Genomic DNA, 21,973 nt, shown 5'->3' on the forward strand with positions numbered 1-21,973 from the left:
CGCAAGTTTAACCGAGCAAACTAAAATATTTAATATTTAGGTCCTGTTTTGCTCGTAGTTTTGCATTACAAGCTAAGATAACCAAGGGAGCGCTCAGCGCGACAAAATGAAGGCAAGCTAATACGTCAACTGAGGCGTGCCGTGAGTGCTTCGACGGCATCGATTCCACTCCACCAGCAGATATGTTCGGTGATGTAACTTATAAGTTTCCGCCGTTTATGTGCAAGCCAGTTATTTTTTAGTTCGACATGATTTGAAGAATGGGGTCCGCCGTGGGGGGGGGGGGGGGCACTACATTGCGATCACATTATTATCAGCACGACAGTCACCCGAAATATCACCCAGTTTTTCTTCGGGCCGCAACCCGACTGACAGTTCGAACATAAACGTAACACCACATACCTCAAGAATATTGGCCGTCCCCACGCACCAAAACACGACGAGAAACGCCAATAGTGTCTGGTAGCGTTGTATTTGTCTTCTCCAAGCGCGTTCGGGAGCAAAGCAAGCTAATAGCAAAGATCGCGTCAGACGTTTCGCAGACGACTTCGCATTGCAAGGCGCTCGCACGACTTGGAAAGTGCATTAAAGTTAAGAAACATATAGATAAGAAAACGTGTGGTAATTGTTTTTTTTTCTAACATTTCGTTATTGTTTTTTTTTAATTAAAGAACATTGCTGACACATTGCGCTCTTTCGCAAAGTTCCATGCAAACTGGAGATCATCGTCTTCCAGAGAGCCCCTTATACTGGGAGTGTTGGGCACACTTTTGAAGATGCCGACAGTCCAACAACCACAATTGGAGTTAGGACCGCCAGGAGGTGGCACGTTGCCTCCGCCATTTTGTGTTATCGAATTTCAAACCCACTCTAGATTAGGCACACAAGGTATGTTATGAACGGTCATTGTTCTAAAAGTGTTTATCACTAGTGTAAGTGATTTTCGCTCTGCAAACATAGTCACAAGCTCAAACTTACTTAACTGCTACGATCGCTTAATATTATATGAGCTTAAACTTATCCCTCTTTTGTGAAAAGTTAATTTGGAATACTTCGAGTATTGTGTCTCAAATATTACCACCGCTGAAATTCAGTGTCGTGACGAGCGCCAACTATAAGAGGCGCTGCGAACTCTTACGCTCAATAGCCAGGTTGGTTTTTGTTTGAAAAAGCCTTATTTTATTTAAAACCAAAAGAAATTAAACCAACGTCAAAGTTATGATTCTGGAGATCAATATAGGATGGCCAGTGCTTGAATATAGTGACCGATTGCAGGATACTAAAATGTCAAAGTACTAGACATTGTATTTATAAAATAAATATTAACCGCGCATTTGGACTAGCGCTCGTAAGCAGAGTATCCAAAACCAAAATTCTAAATTTTGTGTCATCGTAGAGTCCGCTTGTTTTAGCGGGCGAGGCAAAACCTTCCCAGTATATAGGGCTCTGGCCTTCCGTATGCAGCCGCTCCATCTATGGTCAGGCGGAAGTACCTGCCGAGCGGAAACTGCCAGGAAGACACAATCCGGTCGTACCGCTGGGGTAACTCCTGAAATAACTAATGACATCCGACGGTAATAGTATCATGTTTGCAGCAGCGATCCCAGATGTAGCATTATCAGTCTATAAGAAAAATCAAAGCCGTCTGCAACTCCCTGTAACGCCGGAGCGCAGCTCCTGAGGAGCAGGATGGGGGGGGGGGGGGGGGTCACGTGACCTCAGGGGGGTCACGTGGCCTCAGGGGGTCACGTGACCTAGGGGGGTCACGGACCTCAGGGGGACACGTGACCTCAGGGGGGGGGGGGGGGGTCACGTGACCTCACGGTTATGCCGACACCGACGCCGACGCCGCTCAAGCGAGAAACGGGCGCCTAAGAGCTGCGCTCTAAATCAAATTTGATATAATGCGGTGTGTTAACAACTTCAAAAAAGCTTTAAAACATTTAATTTCAACGTAGAGGAAACAACATAAATGTTACACACGCAAAAAAGTCAGTGCGTTTATTTATATACGAATCAAAAAGGTGAAAACACTCAAAGGATTATAGCGCTTGAGAAAACTCCCAGTGAATTCAGCCCGAAAATAAGCCTAACAGACATTTGCTCATGTTCAAGCAGAGACTTACGTTTTGGGCTTTAATGATTGCATTTTTACAAAGATCAACAACACTTATATCGCCTGATTTTATGGTTCACACTGATCATGTTTTTGTAGACTGTACGGCGGAAGGCAAATGCGTGCCGTTTTGGGGCGTATACTCCGATTGCCCTCATGCCTTAGGTGATATGATAAACCAGGCTTGTGTTAGTGCATTCACACATATATATGGTGAAACCGCATAGATTTAAGCAGGCAGTCTAGGCGTTTCAGTCTGAATCCAAGAATTGCAATAAAACCAGACACTCTCCAACTTGTATGCACTTTTAAAAGGCTTATGTAAGTGATGGGTACCTCACCTGGAGGAACAAAGCAGAACCCCAGACAGGAGAAGCTGACCATCGCCTGAAAAAAGACGTTCATCCAACGTCGGCCGAACTTTTCCATGGACCACCAAGAAATGACGCAGGCCGGAAACTCAACAAGGCCCAGAAGGAAGAAGTTGATGAACTCGTTTCCGCTCATGTTGGTGACGTTGATGCTCAGGCCATAGTACGCACAACTGTTGGCTATCCTTTAGATGCAAAAACAAAAACGATCATCAGACAAGTTAATATTCCGATATGTATAACCGTACAACGAGATGATTGCTTCCTCGCAGGCAGCTTAACATTTTGCAGTGCGGCCAGCCTTGGTATTTTTATCGAAAAGCTATCCCTAATGTATTCATAGGTGCATTGCAATATCTAACTCGCTGATGAGTAATGTAAATACGTAATATTTTGCTAATTATGCAGTTATTAACGGTCCCTAAAAATAAAGTCTTTTTTTTAATAGATTCACAAAGCATATATTAGTATTACCCCATGATTCGGGATTCGGTATTAAAAGCTGCACAAATATCCTAATGAACAGTATGCATCGAAACATTTTACATAGTTGTATTGAGGTAGTGCATTCACTACACTCAATATTCGTGAGCAAGAATTTCAGCTAATTAAAAATTCAGTCTTAAATATTAAAATATTATTTTGTTTTTTTCTACGCACTGGGAGGACAACTACAGAAAAAATGAAAAAAATACTGAAAAATGTTACATCTGCTTTAGGCTGTTGACCTCAAAGGAACGTTCATGTTTCTGTTCTATGCTATGCAATATATGAGTAGCAGCGCCAAGCAGACGGGTTTTACTGTCTTCCTAAATGCGCGTAGGGAAAACACGATTTTTTTACGCTTAACTTGTTTCCTGGATTCCACACTCATCAAATTTTAGTATGATGAACAAATTATCTAAAGACACCTTTTTGAAAAAGTTTCAGTCCACTTCGTTTAATAGTTTGCAAATACGAATAATTTTTTTACGGCCGAACAACTCTCAAAAACACCCTGTAGATATCGCACCCAGCGACCAATAGACAGTGTCAACATTTGTGTGTTGACTTAAGAACAGGTTTACCGCAGAACAAATCCCCCTTTTTGACGACAAGCTGACCTTTTTCTTTTGGTAACAATGCGGTTATGAAACTTTCGGTAAAAACACGCTCCCCTAAAAACTATCCCCAGTTAAAAAAAAATGAAAGCCGTTTACAACTCCCTGTAACGCCGAATTAGAGCGCAGCTCTTGAGGAGGAGGAGGGAAGAGTACTGGGGGGTGGGTCAAGTGACCTCGGAGGGCGGGGGGGGGGGGGGGGGGGTCACGTGACCTTGGGGGTCACGTGACCTTGTGGGAGTCACGTGACCTTGGGGCGTCACGTGACGTCAAGGGGGTCACGTGACCTGGGGCCACGTGACGATGCCGATGACGTCATCAGTGACGTCACTGATGACGCCATCAGTGATGATGATGATGATGACGATGCGGATGCCGGTGACGTCATTAGTGACGTCACTGATGACGTCATCAGTGGCGATGACGTCAACGGAGGGTCACGTGACCTCGGGGGGTATCCCCAGGTCACGTGACCTCGGGGGGGGGGTCACGTGACCTGGGTAGCCATCGTGACCCTCGTGAGGGTAACCCTAGTAACCCTTGTGAGGGCAACTCTCGTGACCCTCGTGAATGTAACTCTCGTGACCCTCGTGAGGGTAACTCTCGTAACCCTCGGGGGGGGGTAACTCTCATAACCCTCGTGACCCTCGTGAGGGTAACCCTCGTGAAGGTAACCCTTTTGAGGGTAACTAACCCTCGTAACCCTCGCGAGGGTTACGAGGGTAAGTAACCCTCGTGAGGGTAACCCTCGTGAGGGTAACCCTCGTGAAGGTAACCCTTTCGAGGGTAACTAACCCTCGTAACCCTCGTGAGGGTTACGAGGGTAAGTAACCCTCGTGGCCCTCGTGATCCTCGTGAGGGTAACCCTCATGAGATTAACCCTCGTAACCCTCGTAACCCTCACGAGGGTTACGAGGGTTGCGGTTACGCCGACGCCGACGGCGACGCCGACGCCGACGCCGACGGCGACGGCGACGCCGCTCAAGCCGGGAACGGGCGCCTAAGAGCTGCGCTCTAAAACTGTGAACTAGCTGTACAAAATAGATATGTACCACCACCATGGGGACTTCAGTCTGAGGTTTGGTGCAGAGACTGCAGTTACTTGCATATGCTTGCTTATTCAGAGATGCATGCAGCTTCCACCATACATTATACTTCGTAGTAAATGTAGCATAGCGTTGCAACGCGGAATATGTCGCAGGAATGTATAGGCTCAACATGTTTTGTGTATAAAATTGTCAGGGTACCTCCGGCATGTATTTTATTTCTGTTCAAGGAGTTCAATTACCCTCACTAAATTTCTGTGATGACGCACAAGCGTGTAGTTAGAACCTATATTATGGCATAAGTTTATATCGTCGCAAGCTCTAGATGGTATCTAACTAATAATTTTGTTTTTTTAGTCATAAATAAAACATCAAAGGCTCGAACATTCCACGAGTTCCAGGTTTTTGTCACTGTGTGGTGATGTGAACGTGCGATCGTGTGTAATTTTCATGCCGCCTTGATATATATATATTTCTGTACATTTGTCTTTTTAAAACCTTGTGTTAAATCGTCTGACACTATTTGGAGCCACATGCTGAATTAGCTTCGTTAGATGTATTGCATCTGCTGTACTTACCAAGAAAATGTAACGATAAGAAAATTGGTTCTAATCTTTGACATTCGTAGAATATCCATTGTTGATGTCACCGCCTCTGACCTTTCTTCCTCCAGCTTCTTTTGAACTTTCTGAGAAGCAAACAGATCACATCGGTTTAGTCATTAAAGTTCTAAATTCACTTTCATATTTTTGTGTGTGCAAATTTAGGTGAAAGCCAGACTATCTCTTGTAAGAGTGGATAAATATATTTTTACATTCTCAACCTTAAATCAAATGCTTAAATCAAATGCATTTTAATACTCTTTTCTAGCAAGAAGGTTCATTGTCACTTGTTCGTAATCAATAACAACTAACTAGTTTGCTGGATTTCGTGATGACTTTCCAGATTCCACATATTTGCAAAATTATTTGAGTTTGTAAATCACATAATTTCTCGCGGTGTTTTCAGTCGATATTGTGAATGTTCCTTAACTATATTATTAAATGTTCCACTGTTTAGAAAACAAAACATTACAGGCAAGATATAACACTCACTCTCTAATCAAGATTGTATGCTTACGCCGCTCTGTCTCAGCTAGGAATGATTAATATATATTTTAATTGACGTCACTTTTATTGACCCAGTTGGTTTAATTGTCGTCTGAACAAAAATGTAACCGAACACCTCAGCGAAGTATTGATTCCCTTCGCCAAATGTTACCTTAAATTTTTTTTTCTTAGACAGCGGCAATACACTTTAATCTTCTTTAAAACAATTGCGGTGTACTGCAACTCCTAGAAAAATGGAATTGAAGACAACCTTGCTGCATTTATTATTTAGACAAAAAACGCATGTACCATTAAATTCGTCTCCAGGTGTTCTGGTGGAACAACACCATTTGTTTTGGCAATTCGGTTCAGCAGGACCACGGCTTCTTTAACGCGGTTTTGAGTCAGTAGCCATCGAGGGGATTCCGGTATAAGCCTAAAAAAGGGAAGAGATAGGTATATATAAAATAATGAGTAAAAGGTAGACAAGCGCTACGTTGTCACATTGTGGAAGGAAAAACAACAAAGATCTGTTGCGTTTACCGTGAAGATAATTAGCTGAGCGTTACTCTGCGAAGATGCTCTTAGCTTCAGTACAAGAAATGTAAATGTATAAAGACGAGATTTCCTATCAACCGCCAGAAAAAAAATTTTATTTATCAGGATTATGTTTTTTTTTTTTATATAACCATTATGTTTCTATTTTACACAATTATTTTTTCACGCTGCTTATAAACAAATTTTCTAAGCTACTTCGTTTTACTGAAAAACTTGTTTTTATAACGACAACCTCGTAACATACCATATTACTAAAATTTTGACAGTGAACATAGGGTTATTTAGGCCTATTCACACAGCTGTTTTTTTCCCCGTCCCGGCGGGAGCGCCAGGCGGTCTTCCCGCCGAGGGAGTGGGTTTTCAGACCGGTTTGGTCCCCAAATCGCGACGCCGGAACCGAAAGGAGACGGAGGACGACGTTCTACGTCTCCAGCGCTGACGGGAGACGGGCGGCGCCGGAGTCCTGCCTCAACAGGGGACGACCTATCCCAAAAAAAGAAACTTTCGCTCCATCTGGCGAATTCTCAAAAGTTGGGGGACAATGGGCAGGGTCCCGGGAGGGGGAATCGACCGTACCGTGCCACGACGAGGAATCCAACGAAGTTCTTTCCAAGAAGAAGCGGCACGACGCGCGCGTTGTTTAATGTTTACGGCTCTTCAACAACGGTCAAACAGAAACTTGGATTAGCCGCTCAGCTGCTGCTCGAAATAATGGGACCACATCGGTTCCTTTACAATAGACGTAAATGCGATTTAAATAAAGAACAGCCAAAGAGAGGAAATACTGTGGTTGATCATCGGGGACGTAATGTGGCAAAACGAGTGATAGATGTAAAACGTTCTCAAAAGTGATCATGTCGTTTTTGTTTAGAGATGTAGAAAAAAATTAACTGTTTACAAACATGAAAGATTGTTATTGCCGACCCAAACGCAAGCTCCAAGAGACAAAGAAGTTGTGACGGCGCCGATCGACACCGATATTTCGCTACATTTGGTTATCGGTAGTAAAAAAAAAGATGGTTACAAGATTGGTGGTAGAGATCTAGAGAAGTGTGAAATTGTTCACAAAATTAGTGGGTTATATGGTGGTACTCAACCAGGGTACACAAGTTCTACGAAAATTTTTAAAGAGGTGCAGAAAGGTTTCTAGGCGAAGTGGTACAAGGTACAGCCCAAAATAGAGGCTATACAGCCGCCAACATCTATCCATCCATCCATGTAACAACCGCCGGCAGCTCGGTCGCCGCTGGTACGAACACTCCACCGCCCGGTTTTCGGAACGGCGCCTTCCCCGCCGGCGCCGGGACGAGGCGAGGAAACGGCTCTGTGCATAAGGCCTTGCTCTCACTCCTAAACTAGCTTTCAGTGCATAAAACGTATAAAGGACAATGAACACTTAATCAGAAATACAGTGAATATGTAGATGAGCAGGTGGATGTTGATCATGTTCGAGAACGTTTCATTTCCTGTGTCATTTTTTCTTCTACAAAGATTCCAATATTTTACGCACTCTCGGTTAACTTCAACAAGGTGGATCACTTGATATCTTCAAAATAAAATACCTAAGGTCATAAATCCTACTTTTTTTACAAATTAAACATATCTTAGGGAGATAGTTGTTTCTGAGTGCATTGACTACATCATAAACATCGTGTCTCCGGGGATGTTAGCCGTTGCCGCCTACACCGCAATCTCTAGGTCATGTTGCACACCGCTAAAAATCTCTGAAAAACTGCATCGCTGACTTCGGTCGCGCTTTGAGATTTCTTCCCTCATCTGTGGGATGAAAAGTGGCAGTCCCTTCCACTAACGAGAGAACCCCTTATAATACTCACCCTCATTTTAGTGCGATAGCGTTTAGGAGCTTGTGTCACAGAAAATCCGGCGTCGGTGTCGGCGTTTGTGGAACGAGAAAATTCTGATTGGTTGATAGGGTCGTGACCTCACAGCCATATGATTTAGCGCAGGAATTTCAGACAACTCGCAAATCTCACGTGAAACGTGATGTCACGCGTGGGATGAAAGTGATTAAAACATGATATGTAATCTCAATTAAAGGTCGCCGCATGTTTCCAATGATTTCACTATATATACTAATTCATTTGCCCTAAGGAAAAATTGAGAAGAATTTTAGGCAGAGGCAGGATTCGAACCCGCGACCATTCGGTTACGAGCCAGAACACTTTGTTGTCTCGTGAGTTGTGAGAGCTCTCGCGCAAAAAAGCACGACAGAAAGAAACGATCTCGTACCGAATTCTGAGCATCCGAAAGAGACTCCCTACCGTTCTCATTATCGAGCACCATATCACTGACCACCCGTTTGAGCAGGCGCAGCTGAAAGACATTGCGTCTGTGTGTATGGCATTTTGGTCTGTATCCGGTGTGTGTCTCGTTGTTAAGTACTGTAATAAAATGAAACTTGATACTGATGCGCTCGACTCGGCTGTTGGCGTGAATAAAGAAGGCACACTTAAGAACTCTGGAAGCGTGCCGGGAAGTTCTGATATCCCTCTCTAGGCAATTGGGAAGCGTGATAGCGGTTTATGCCTCGGTAGGTGTTCGCACTTTTTCGACGGCCTACGTTAAAGTTATCCCTAGCACGTGGACATGGTCGTTGTATAATAAGGTTTTGTTAAAAGTAAGCTAGCCAAAACAAATTGGACCCACATGTAACGATTATATATGCATCATTCGTCACTTAACGCTCAAATATTTTCCAGCGTTTCCAATAACCTTAGGTCAACAACATCCACAATTTCACTGACCACGAAAGTTCATATCTCCTGCGTTCATTGAAGGAAGTTCCACGGCTTTTCCTGTGTTTATTAAAAGCTGTCCCTAATTTTGAGAATATTCTCAGGAGGCTAACTAGGATTACTAGAGCAGCGGAGGTGCATAAACGCTGGTATAAAGTGCGGCCGTTGGCCCCCGCGCAAGTACGGGTTGCAAGTGGTAATCAAGCATTTGACCTAATCATTGTGCTTTTTCGACTTATGCCGACAGGCTAGTTTGGCAATCCTGATTCATACGTTCCGCTATCCCTTGTAATCAGTATCAGGGGAACGTACTTCCAATATAAAAAGTTGAGGGCGGCGCACGCAGAGCATATCAGCCCGAGCAGAATCCACGTCCTGCAGAGGTAGGCTGCCAGTGGCAGCGCGCAGAGTCCCAATGTCCAGGCCATCCACGCGATGCCAAGCATAGACGTCCTGTACTTCGGCCCCACAAGCTCCAACACTGGAAGTGGCAACAAAAAAGAAAAAAGAAACAAACTCAGCTGTTTGAGTTGGTGTCGAACAGTGCTTCGTTGGTGGTACACGTAACCGTGCGCCAGTTCTGCAATATTTTGAACAGTTCGAGAAAAGTGTTCGCACTGAAATGGGACCTATATAATATGGGTCTTTGTGCACTACCATTTCTCTTGACAACTATATAACGCCGGGGGGGGGGGGGGAGGGGGGGGGGGAGGGGGAGTTGCTTGATCCCGGCTAACAAAACATTGTAAACACACGTGTGAGATAAGAAAAATAAACAAACAAGAATAAATATCACAATTCTCGAGATGGGGCATTCACTATGTGATATTTTTAACGTCATGTACGAGCTAGTGGAAGCATGGTACGCAAGAAGCCAACCTCTCCCGATTGATATACAATTTAAATATAGTGTTTAGAGAAATACTTTAATAATAATTATGCCAGCAATGAGTTATTATTATGCTACGACATTCTTAACACAGTTCACGCTCTAAGCTAAGGGTTTTCTACAGCTTTTCGTTCACTTTGTCAGAGTCAAAGTGCGCTTGAACAACGAAGCCGCTTTATAAAAAAAGCTCCTGGCGTCGATGCCTAACTACCTGGTTTCCTAGAAGATCTATAAATATTCTTCGCAAAACACCTTTGGGGGATGGGTGCACTACACATCACACATCTCCCCATTGTTTAGATGGCAGGAAGTGCAGTTGTTTTTCCGATTACTTTTTTTTTAACGGTTCAAAACATTTTTTTTAAGCCACTTCCTATCACAGATACCAGGATTTCTACAAAAAGGACTGGTGGTGTAATAAAGACATTGTTCAGGGGAATAACGAACTAAGATATCCTAGACGCGAAAAACATCCACGTGGCATCTAAACTACGGATGTGTGGCGTATTGCTCTCCGCGATTCAGCTAAAGCGTTGTATTATGGTGATTATTTAATATGACCATTTCGTCCTTGTATGCTGCAGTATATTGTTAACATTTACGCTCATTCGTTTTTCTTTTCAAATGTGTAATGAAGAACTATAGTCTGTACGCCTATTCAATTTTCTGGGCCGAAAAAAAGAAGTTTAAAAAAACATTAAAAATTTTGCTTATGTGATCTACAACTGCCCATTTGCGGGGTTTTGCGCCAAGTATAAAGGCAAACCATATTCCATAAACGATAACGGAGCAATAGTTATTCCTTCAAAACCAGCATGGCAATATCTATAAAGACGTTTAAACAATCAACTAACAAAAAAGGATATACATTCATGTTTATTCAAAAACCGCTATGCGAGGCTGAAACTCAGTACCTTTATTGTGATCTTAACACCAATATTAAATAAATATTAAAAATGAAGATGAACACCTATTTGTCTTAATATAAGATATTTAAACACTACATAATATGTAGCGTAAATATTTCACAGCCAATGGCAAGTGTTTTCTTTGTAAGTACAAACATATTTGGTAATATTTTGCCTATTCCCATCTCGTTGCAAGGCAACTATGACAGAACTAAGCTAACCTTAGAGGAAGTGTACTTCCCCAACCCCTTCCACTTTGTGGCGCACTCGTTAACTATCTCCCTCGCTCCCCTTTTACGACCAAGCGCTGTCTGACTCCCTATCTATCGCCCATCGGTCTTCAGCAAGAAAAGAACTGGAGAATACGAAAACATGTCGAGCACTGGCAGATAATTGACGTCACAAATATTTTCGATCATTGCCGACATTGATGTTTGGTAAAACCGAAGTGTTAGTTGTTAAATTGAGTTTTATTTGTAGAGGTGCCACAATTTTGTTATATTAAAAATAATATGTTCACAAATAATAAATTTAACAGACAGCTAACTTTTATGGCGTTGAAGACTTTTTAGCACTAGATAAGAACAAATTTCGCAAATATGAATTCTTTTATCTTAAGATGTCGCTTACTGGCACTCGTACGCAGCGCTTAAGTTTGCAGCTCTAGTGAGTTTTTATACGATGGTTAGGTTTCTGAAAACATCAACTACAAGATACAAAAAAGGAACAAATATAACACAGATAATTGTAGGGAGCAACAGGGACGCCTACAACACACACTGCGCTCATCTCTGGATATTCGTCACTGGTTATCAAGCAATCATAGTGAAAACTTGTAAATTCAGGGTTCTAGACATGACGTACCGTGGTTTACAACATTTAATATTCTTTTTTTCGAAAAATGTAAATTAGGACACGATCCCCCAACGCTAATGATAAAAGCAGTATGAGAAACATTTCTGATAATTCCAAAACGCAATAAAGGTGCAAGCTATATAGTTATGTTTAATTTTTCATTATTTCAACTGTAGCTTTATATTCACACATTTTAAGGGTGAAAATTTTGAAGGTCAAAATAATTTTATAATTATCTTCACAACATAGGGTGTCCGCAGTTATGTAAAAATCTAGTTCATGATAAAACTTACGTATTATGTACGGAAGTTGAAATATTTGCGGCATTATTGTGGCGGTGACGAACCGCAGAACGGTAAATGCTATGAAGTTCGTCACCAGGATTGATGATATTCCAAAAATAACGGCAACAATCACCGTTACGAAGAAGGCAGGTCTTCGCCCGATCCTGTAAAAGAGAGTCTATGTAGGCACACATAAAAACGACGCGCTAGTGTTCAATGTCACGTTAAGAAAACTATGCAAGAAACTTTGCAATGCATTCAGTTTAAAGAAAGGGGCATAAATGTATTAACGCTTTTGTTGCTACTTTGTTGGCTTACACAGTTTAATTGTGCAAACATTTCCATTCATCTCATATGCTTATCCCATAAAAAGGGAAGGGGGATAAAAATCAGTTCATGCTAGATACAAATTTCCTTTACAAAAATTACACGTTCTTTTCAAATATAATTGTTTCACTAAATGCGTTTTCTTTTTTGCACATACAGTACTTCTCTTTGTAAGACGACTTTGCCTTCATGTCACCATTGAAAATGTGTCAAACATTAGAGACCTTTGTTTCATAACAAAATCAATACAATATTTTATATAAAAGTATCTCAAAAGCTCATTATATTCCATCTTTGGTTTTACAATTATTCACATCTACATATGAAGTCGAACTTGGAGAGGATGTAGAACAATTATGGTCAAACAAAGTACTGCTTGTACCCACGGCTCTTCGAACGGTCAGAGTAATGTTCACATTAACATACTAAATTTTAACCAGGCTTGTCTTCGACATGAAAAACATATATATCCATATCATTATTAAAATTCTCACCAGCATGTCGCTTAAATTTATATTATAAAATTGTGTCTCAAGTCGAATTTGGAATTTATCGCGGAAATTATTAAACCTGTTCAACTGCACAAAGTATTGCGAGCGCAAGGGTGAACTGGTGTAATATAAAGTAATAAAAATAAATTACCCACCTGTCCGATAGTCCGCCAAATATGAGAGTACCCAAGGCACTGCCAACGCTGGTTAAGGTGAATACGAGACTTGGAAGATGGCCGCGGTCGCAGACGAGATCCCACTGTAGCGAATGAAATGTCAGTTAGATTCAATACTCAGACGTATTCCTCGCATGATCTAACAAAAGCTAAAATATCGCAGTGCGTGATGAATTACTGAGAGCAAAAGCTACAGTTTAATGTTAAACATGCGAACAAAATGGAAATACTTACTTCTCAATCCCCGTATTATAAAAGTTTATAAGGTAAGACAAACAAAAAGCAATTCTTTAACATATTCTCTATTTGGTTGAAGTTTTCAGCTGCGCGTGCGGTGATTTATTGGGAAAGAAAACGCAAGGCTCCTTCTTCAGTCCGAATTACATCTCAATGCAAGGTATATTTTGTATCTCTTGGTACTCGGATCTGACTGTGGGACTTTTTTTTATACATCCATGTTTGGGCGAACGTGTCCTTCCTTGGAGTGAGCAATCCGCTTCTCAATCGAAGTTCTTAGTGGGCAGTGTAGGACGTATTACCCTTTGTCAAACTTGGTTGTGGAGCTTTTAAAACTTTCATGTTCCATCAAGGGCCAGCCGGAATTTATTTACGTTTTATCCATCTTGCATGTCCCCTGTATACCCTTTGTCACCGATTCAACTGGCCTTCAATGAGGAACATCACCTGGACATTTTCAGGCGTCTTCGAGAATTTACCTTGCTTGTTCGTGGATGGATATCTTTCGCCAAGATACCTTAATTAAATTTTTTGTGATATTTGTATTTAGTATTTTAGTTTTTGCGGCATTTGTATTTTAGTATTTTAGTGCACCACAGTGTATACGGAAAAGTTGTTTGTAGGCACAGAAAATAAAGATTTATTATTAATTAATATTAAAAGCTTTTCAGGCGTTTCAACTTATTTTTTATGCTCATATAGTCACTGAGAGTTTAAGAAACGCATGATGCGACTTTATATGTTCAAGCTCCTTGCTTCGTGATTGGTTCTTCAACTTTCTTATCGGCGAATGCTGAAATTCGATTTACTGCGGGGAAATAGTAAGGTGCTCGGGTATCGCCACGCCCTGCGTGTCTAAACCTGTCTGTTACCCTGGTGCTGGCACTGTCAGATTATAGGAGTTAATTGGCCATCAATCAGGTTATTACGCTTTTTGCAAAGCTTCGAACTATGGGGATCTGTTTTAAACGTATTCGCTGCACTTTTTTCTTGTATTAGCCTGATATTTACAATTTTGTTCTCTTTTTTTTTTAACACAGAACGTGTTATACTGTTGGATCTAACCAATTTCGGGTTTCGCTCCCCTGCTACGGAAGACCGTCAGCCGAGTGCTGCCTAATCGTTTGGATGGAACTCGATCGTGTTTTTACCGACCGAACACGAGCCCAAGCCGAACGCTGACGCGGAATTCGTGACGAACCTATGCGCCACACTGTCCTCCAGAAGGCCACGAAAAGATGCCACCACTATGACTTTGATAAACTTCATTCACGCAAAAGCGCTTGACTACGTTACGTTGACTGTGTAACAAATAGTAGACAAGTAGATTCGAGCTACGAGTTACGTTGACTGTGTACAAAATAGTAGACCAGTAGACCCGAGTTATGAGTTACGTTAACTGTGTACCAAATAGTAGACCAGCAGATCCGAGTTACGAGTTACGTTGACTGTGTACAAAAGAGTAGACCAGAAGATCAGAGTTACGTAATACGTTGACTGCGTGCCAAATAGTAAACCAGTTCATTCCAGTTGCGTCCCCCGGTGGAATCACGGCTGTGTTTCAAATCTTGCCGAAATGAATCCAAGTTACTCAGGCGGGTTCTGTCAGGCGACAACACAGAATGAAGAACGGTGCACGCGGTAATGTTTTATAACGTTAAGGTCCAAAACCCTTATTCTGGATTACAATCGAGCAAATTTTGGAACATGGCCACTTTATGAATAATAGAGAGAGCGAGGAAGAGAGCGAAATAGATCGAGAGGGAGAGAGAAAGAGAGAGAGAAAGAAAAATTGTGAGAGCGCGACGCTGGACACGAGTAAAAGTTTTATAACGCCAACGTACAAACACCATACTCTGCAACCTCGAGTGACTGGACTTTCCTGCTACGTATGCTGCGTGCCAAGCTATTTGCTGAATTGGTTGCCAAGCCACGTACGAAGCACTGACGTCCCGGTGGCTCGAGGTCGACACTTCACGTAATTCCTCAAAATGGAGCCAAACGTATAAAAAACGGTACTCGAATTCACTTTTATCTACAAGGTGTTGGGTGAGTGAGCTCGCGCATGTAGTGGGAGAGTATGCAGGAAGCGAGAGGGAAGAAGACAAGCATGTTCACTTCACTTCGTAAAATATCGGGGTCAAGGCTGGAGTGCGTGTCCGCAAGGGACACCAACTTCGAGTTCCTCTCTCACTGCACTTTCAAAAAGTATGTGAGCCCACTTTCCTGTAGAACGCGGAGGCAGCCATCGCGGTGAAAAATATAAGGTTCCCATCGAATTACAAAGTTAACTTAACGATTAGATCTAAAAGAATGCGATCAGCGCATAGGCAATGCGCAGGAAAAATATCACGCTCACTCTCGCTGCGCCATTCGCATTTTTGGTTTAATCGTAGTCTAAACTCCGTCATTTTCTGGGATACTGGTATCTTTCACTGTGATTCGTTTTCTCGTTTTCTGAAGAAAAGTGATGTCACAGATTTGTTCTAGAGTGTGGAGGGATAACTTTGGGAGGACTTTTATTTAGAGACTACGTGCGACAGTGTCTGTCCATCTAGGATCAAAATATGCGCCAATTTTTATGTGCAGCATCGCCGCAGTGCAACACAAAGTATATCTGTGTTGCCACGGACGTCCTCAATAGTGCGGGAAAGAGGCAGTTTTATTTTTATTTTTTTACGTTTTCTGAACTACTTCAAGCAGAGCAAGAAATTATATAGACACGGAGGGGATGCTGACACGGCAGACCGCACAATAATTCAGGTGCTCGCGGTAGATCTAACCGTGGCTGAAGTTGAATTTTAAAGCTAATGATCCTATCCTCATATTAGGTTTCCCCCCTACCCCGACTACAGCGGTCGAAAGTTCATTCCTGCCTTACTGCTTAAATTGAACACTACAAACCCACAAGTGACGACTGGGACGATTACGATTTTTCCCTGGCCCTGCCCATGGTGTTCGAAGCGACACCGGTTCTCAGATGTGAAGATTTCTGATGGAAATGATAAAATAAGCGGCTCCACTCTCGGAACCAATCTCTAGTTTATCTGGAACCTTAACTTAGTGCCGACACTAGATCTGTATTAAATACTTCCACACGTGGCGAATATTGAGCACATAGTCCGGGACGATCGCAACAGGCAGACAAATGCTACGAGTGATTTCATAAGTAATGGTCCTCGCCTCCTCGAGCCTTGTTACTTCTTAGCCCCAAAGCTGTCGAACCTTGCACCAGCGCGTGCATTATGGCACGTACTTCACTTGCGCTAAATTTCTACGCATTCTGGTGGTGATAACGTTGAGCAAACCTCATGGTTCGCATCCCCGGAGTTATGGGCGCTGTGCGCCCGTCACTCCTCCACCAATTCAAACGAGAGCTGCAGTTACGCATGTGAAGCGAGGGTTCTTTGAGTGGCAAATGCAGCACAGGCACTGCAGCCTTTTTAACCTGTCTTCCAATCAAGACCGACATCAAGTCAATCTACTCCATCTCTTATGGGACTGCTCGGCGCCACAAGCGTTCCGTAAGGCAGTGTGGCCTCCTCTACCGGAGAGTGCAGAGACGCTTACGTGCCCTCGGCAGTAGGCTCATCCCACCGGGACCCCACAACAACCCGGAGGCTTCCTTCACGGCCTCGTGCGTGAAGCGGTCCTCAAGACAGCCACCCAGCACACCTTTCATTGTCCTGATACCCCTCCCCCCACCTCATCTTATTTGCTTATAAACCCGTAAGGTCACGTGACCCCCGTGAGGTCATGAGGGTCACGTGACGTCACGAAGGTCTCGTGACCTCACGGTTACGCCGACGATGACGGTGACGCTGACGCCGCTCGGAGGGAGGAGTACAAGGCAGGATGAGGAGGCGAAGAGGAGGGAGTAGGGAGGAGGGGTATACGCTCTTCTCAGTACCCTTCCCTCTTCCTCCTCAAGAGCTGCGCTCTAATTCGGTGTTACAGGAAGTTGTAAGCAGCTTTCATTCCTTTTTTAAATGATTACAAATGTTCAGTTTGGCTAAATAGGTTCCTGATACAATATCACAAAATCAACTGCAAAATAATTGCACAAACAGTGCCAAAATCTCTTTAGAAACTGATTTATTGAAGAGAGAAGGAATGTCGTATAGAGTAATGCTCGCTGGTTTTTGGTGAGATATCCCGTCAAACCTACTATCCAGCACCCGTTCTCGACCCATAAACGTGTGCTACTGCACGCCTCGGCATTATGTTTGCAAAAAATCGCACCTGGGTATAAAACATAATTTGCCCAAATACCACTACTGTAGAATGTGATATGACTTGGGCGTTGAACAAACACATATTTACAGAATAATATACGGTAAAAATCTTAGAATTCGTATACATTTTGTGTTTATCCGTCGTCTTGCTTTTGACATGTAATCGATGAAACGAATTTTACAAATTAGAACTGCGAGGATCCATCCCTAACAAGTCAGAAGCTGGATGATTCATCACTGACATGCTGCCCTTGCAACATTTCGTGTGCACAAAAAAAAATATATCAGACGTACTTTTAAGCAGACTGGCTTCCCGGTGCCTAAATATCTGCCAAAAAATTAATTTTTTGACTCAATCTCCAGGATAATAAAAAAAACCTTGTCATGAGCATTTGTGAGTTTCATGAAGTCATTTTTATTATACTGCTTTGGCTGACAATTCCACAAACTATCGGGTCTCGTTCATACTAAGCTACTGGGATGCCTTTATAAGGGACTTTTATGATCAACATTTCAAGGTATATGGACGATTCCTTTTTCACATTAAAATAAGCAATTCACTGTGTAGCAAACAACACGTGTGATAGAAATGTGATAAATGTAAATTGCAAGCCTATGCTAGATCAGAGAAACTCGCAAGAATTATGGGAACAAATGAAAATCAATTAAATGTAAAATAGTTTTTTGTCTTCTCAAGATGTGTCGTGTTCTATATCACAAGCGCGAATACCCAGTAGAGGGTCGGTGAACTAGTTAGTGACTGGGGGTCACTAGATAACATCTCAGAAAACAGATATAGGGCTATCTATCGCTATGCTGAGGAGCGCATGATGTTCTTGACCTTTTATAAAAACGAGTAATGTTCCAACCAGTACCAAATTGACTTAAAGATGAGCACGCATAAACAACGCTTCCGCTAACCCTAAACGAGGACTTTAAAATATGAAAGCACGACATTTCTAAAAAGTATTCGCCCATCGAAGGATTCAAAGGGGACTCTCAGTCACTGAAAAACGATAGTTCATGCTAAGAAGCGTGCTGTTCGCAAAGTGTATTTCTATCATTTTAGGAGTCTATTTCGGGGCAAGCAGACTACGTACTTATACAAATAAATCTAGGAAACCTATCTTGAAGTAATGAAGTTAAAGCAAGGGTGCATGGGAGCTGATTGAGTTTGGATATTATTTTAACACCGGAGAGTGGGGAGGAGGACTGCACACGCACACATCTTCAAACAAAGCTAACCTTTATTTCACGCTTCACGGCCTTAAATAGGTTCGTACGCTAAGAAGGGAATCTGAAAAACAAAAAACCAACACGACGACCCAGGCACACTATAACAAATTGAAACAACCCCGAAACTCGGGCGAGCGGGTGACACAGTACTCGAACAACGCGAAACAAGTTCATACCTCGAACCCGGGCGAAGGGGCCCAATCGCACAAGTGACAGAGAATAGAAGCTTCTAGGGGACAATTCACACAATAGACAAAGACAGGAAGCTCTTTTGGGATGCTACATTAATGAACTCAAAAAACCACAACCCATAAAAAAATTACTGGGTTAGGAACGTTGTAACAGGGTTTTCCAGTGAAGCAGACGAATTGCTAAAATAATATTTATGCTTGTCTTTCATCAATGATTCCTTTATAAAACCTTAGTAACAATATTTCTTTTTTTTTGGATTTCGGTGTTTTCTCTTACAACTACGCAATTGCCATAGGGCACCACTGCTGAGCTCGCATAGTTGGTTTATAGTTTATTGTGAAGGTTCGTCTAGCTGCTCATACTTAGTGTCGTAAAATTCACTTCTTAGACGGCGGTCCTTTTAGAGTTTCTGCAAGCTTTTACTTGATGTGTGTTTCTCTCTTCCACCTTTGTGTGTATATGTGTGAGTGTTATTTTGTAATTTACTTTTTACATTTTGCAATACCAACTGGCCTAAATGGCCTAAATATACATACGCTCATCTAAACATAGATGTCTCCGCCAGAGATAGACACAATCGGAAACAACCACATAAAGTAGGTGCTAAATTCCTAAAGCTAATCCACGAAGAACGTGAAAAAAGAATTTCACTGTACCTGCGTGGACGCCGTGCTGTCGTAGAAGGTGTTGTCGTACGTGAATTCCGTGCATGGTACCCTCTCCAGTCCTTGCGATTCAAACCACGCTTCGGAGTCGTTTCCCCCGTGGTTGAGGAAACCCCGTATGAGGCTAGAGTTTATGGCCGACAAAGAAAACACCTCGCAGTTGTCCTTACTCACAAGACTCTTGTGTAGTACATTAGCCTCTTGTTGAGTTAAATTGAAGACATCCGTCAGTTCGGCCACCTTGCACGAATGCTGAGGTGCAGACAGCATGAAGATCTGGCTCATGAAGTAACCAGGCATGAGGATGGATGCCGGTGCGAGGTAAATCCAGACTAGCATCTTCTGGAACCTCCCATAGCCCCCGATTTCTTCCAGTACGTCTTCAAAGTCCATGATCTTCCAAGCCTGTAGAGCGTGCAGCGAATCTGGAAAAGGATAAACTTGTACGGTATTTTTCAGGCAGATTCTGCCCTTTCTATCTGGTTTAGCGATGGTTTGCTTCCCCTTGTTTCTGGCACGCAGGGGAGCAAATCAGCGAGCAGAGGTTGTCTAATGGTAATCTGCTTTCCGTCGTTTTTGATTGTTCCATTATCGCGGCTGGGGTGCCTTATCGTCGCAACAGTCCAAAGTCAGGGAGGCTTCGAGCAAAGGGATCTTCAAACAAAGAATCGTACGTGTGCTTCCATGCCTCTGTAGCTGTGACTGTATGCTCACTGGTATAGAGAGAATTTGCTTCACTTCGATTTTAACCGTCTAAATATGTCTCAGTTGTGTCGTTCTAGGTTACACCTGCTATATATTTTTAATATTATATCTCTTTCAATACACCAGGAGGACAATCTTCATTGAGTATTACAGCATCAAAAATATTTTCTGCTGGTGCAGAATAAAGTGTCGTTTGAAATTAGGTGTTCCTTATCGTGGAACCCGTTAAGTTGTCTATACAGCATTATTCTTAGCTCTTTCGTCGTAAAAATGGTAAATAACTCTATAATTCAATTTATTTAGACCGAGGTCTGCCGTCAAAATAACTAAAGATGGTACTTTGACGTCCACGACGCCAATTGCATAATAGGTGAAACTGTCTGATTCGTTCTCTTGACGTCTCTTTCCATAAAAGCTGATGGGCCTATACCTAAATGTCAGTTCACCTTCCCCACCTCCCCCCCCCCTAGAAAAAAACAAAGAAAAAAAAAAACCTATTTTGTTGTAGTTTAGTTTTTTACGAATAATGAACGAATAATTTCTTCTGAGAATGAACGGCACCGGAGCTGATCGCGTTCTCTCCGCATATTCTCAATGACACTCTGTGTAATTTACATGTTATTTGCTTCTGAGACTCAGCTTAGTCTGTTGACAAATTTTGACGTATTTTGGCCAGAAAATCAATGGCGACTGAGAAATGGGGCCTCGATTGCACACCCCATCTTCAGCACCATACTAAAAATCGCGCGTCTTTGTGCGGTGCAAAACCCAACGTCAGAAGAGAAAATCCATTTTCACGGAAATTCATTTATTTTTTATGTTTTAAAGCGGTAAAGATTGTTACTTTACAGATCAGCGTTTCAATCAAATCATATTAAACTTTTTCGTTTCGTTTTGATCTAAAGGCTTCGTACTTTTTACGTTATATACACCTAACAATATATTCAACCGGATTTCCAAATAACCACAAACCTTGACTTAAAACGAAAGAAACACACAAGAGGACGAAACAGACGAAAGCTGTGTCGTCTGTTTCGTCCTCTTCTCTGTTTCTTTCGTTTTAAGTCAATGTAGATCACCAACACGCTCAAGTCTTTAATCACCACAAACCTTTTTTTTATATTGCTCTGCACCCATATCGATGGCACATCCTCCTATTACATGTCACGCTCATTAAAATAGGCTACCTCTCATTGAAACTGAATGCCAAAACAGCTAAAGGGAAACTCCGACGGGACATCAAATGAATGATACAGATATCTTGAATCTCTCGGCAGTGGCGCCTTGGAGGCGAAGCTGGTACGTCGAGCTGCCTCTACTTGGAGCTAGAAACACTTCCTAGCTTATCATTCCGCTTAGGCGCATTCACTTCCTGTGACAGCGCTTACAATGAGGTTTCATTTTGTGCCCACGTCGGATATAAAAAAGGGTATACTTTGTGAGAACAAAAGAGATAATAGAATATGGCGAAAACAAGCGCCTTCGTCGTCCCGTTATCGCGGGGGATGGCCGTATCTTCTCAGCCTTGTAGACTCAGGAAAGCCACGTGCAAAATGGCCTGCCGTCGGAGGAGCATTGGACGTGCGTTCTCAATCCTGTCGTGGCCTAGTGATTCTCCAATTAATTATTGCATTTACAAAGTTTTATTTTTTGCGGTAAAAGCAAAACTCGTCTACGTTTGGCCGCTCCTATACGTACACTACACGCACAGCCATCCATATCCACTGGTCAATTCGCT

General features: G+C 42.4%; 1 protein-coding gene across 1 annotated transcript in view; it reads right to left on the minus strand.

Annotated features, from left to right (window-relative positions):
* The window catches only part of LOC8052237 (organic cation transporter protein), a 42,768-nt gene extending 22,656 nt beyond the window's left edge, over positions 1 to 20,112 (minus strand). Inside the window, exons 1-7 of the mRNA XM_002436005.5 lie at positions 19,522 to 20,112; positions 12,945 to 13,048; positions 11,981 to 12,135; positions 9,348 to 9,516; positions 6,031 to 6,157; positions 5,212 to 5,321; positions 2,458 to 2,672 (exon numbers count right to left, since the gene is read on the minus strand). Coding sequence (XP_002436050.4) covers positions 2,458 to 2,672; positions 5,212 to 5,321; positions 6,031 to 6,157; positions 9,348 to 9,516; positions 11,981 to 12,135; positions 12,945 to 13,048; positions 19,522 to 19,923 — 1,282 coding nt within the window. The 5' untranslated portion in view covers positions 19,924 to 20,112. The remainder of the gene's footprint in view (positions 1 to 2,457; positions 2,673 to 5,211; positions 5,322 to 6,030; positions 6,158 to 9,347; positions 9,517 to 11,980; positions 12,136 to 12,944; positions 13,049 to 19,521) is intronic.
* Positions 20,113 to 21,973: the final 1,861 nt, after the last annotated feature.

Source organism: Ixodes scapularis, unplaced genomic scaffold, assembly GCF_016920785.2.
Source record: "Ixodes scapularis isolate PalLabHiFi unplaced genomic scaffold, ASM1692078v2 PGA_scaffold2__306_contigs__length_199485367, whole genome shotgun sequence".
NCBI lineage: Eukaryota > Metazoa > Arthropoda > Arachnida > Ixodida > Ixodidae > Ixodes > Ixodes scapularis.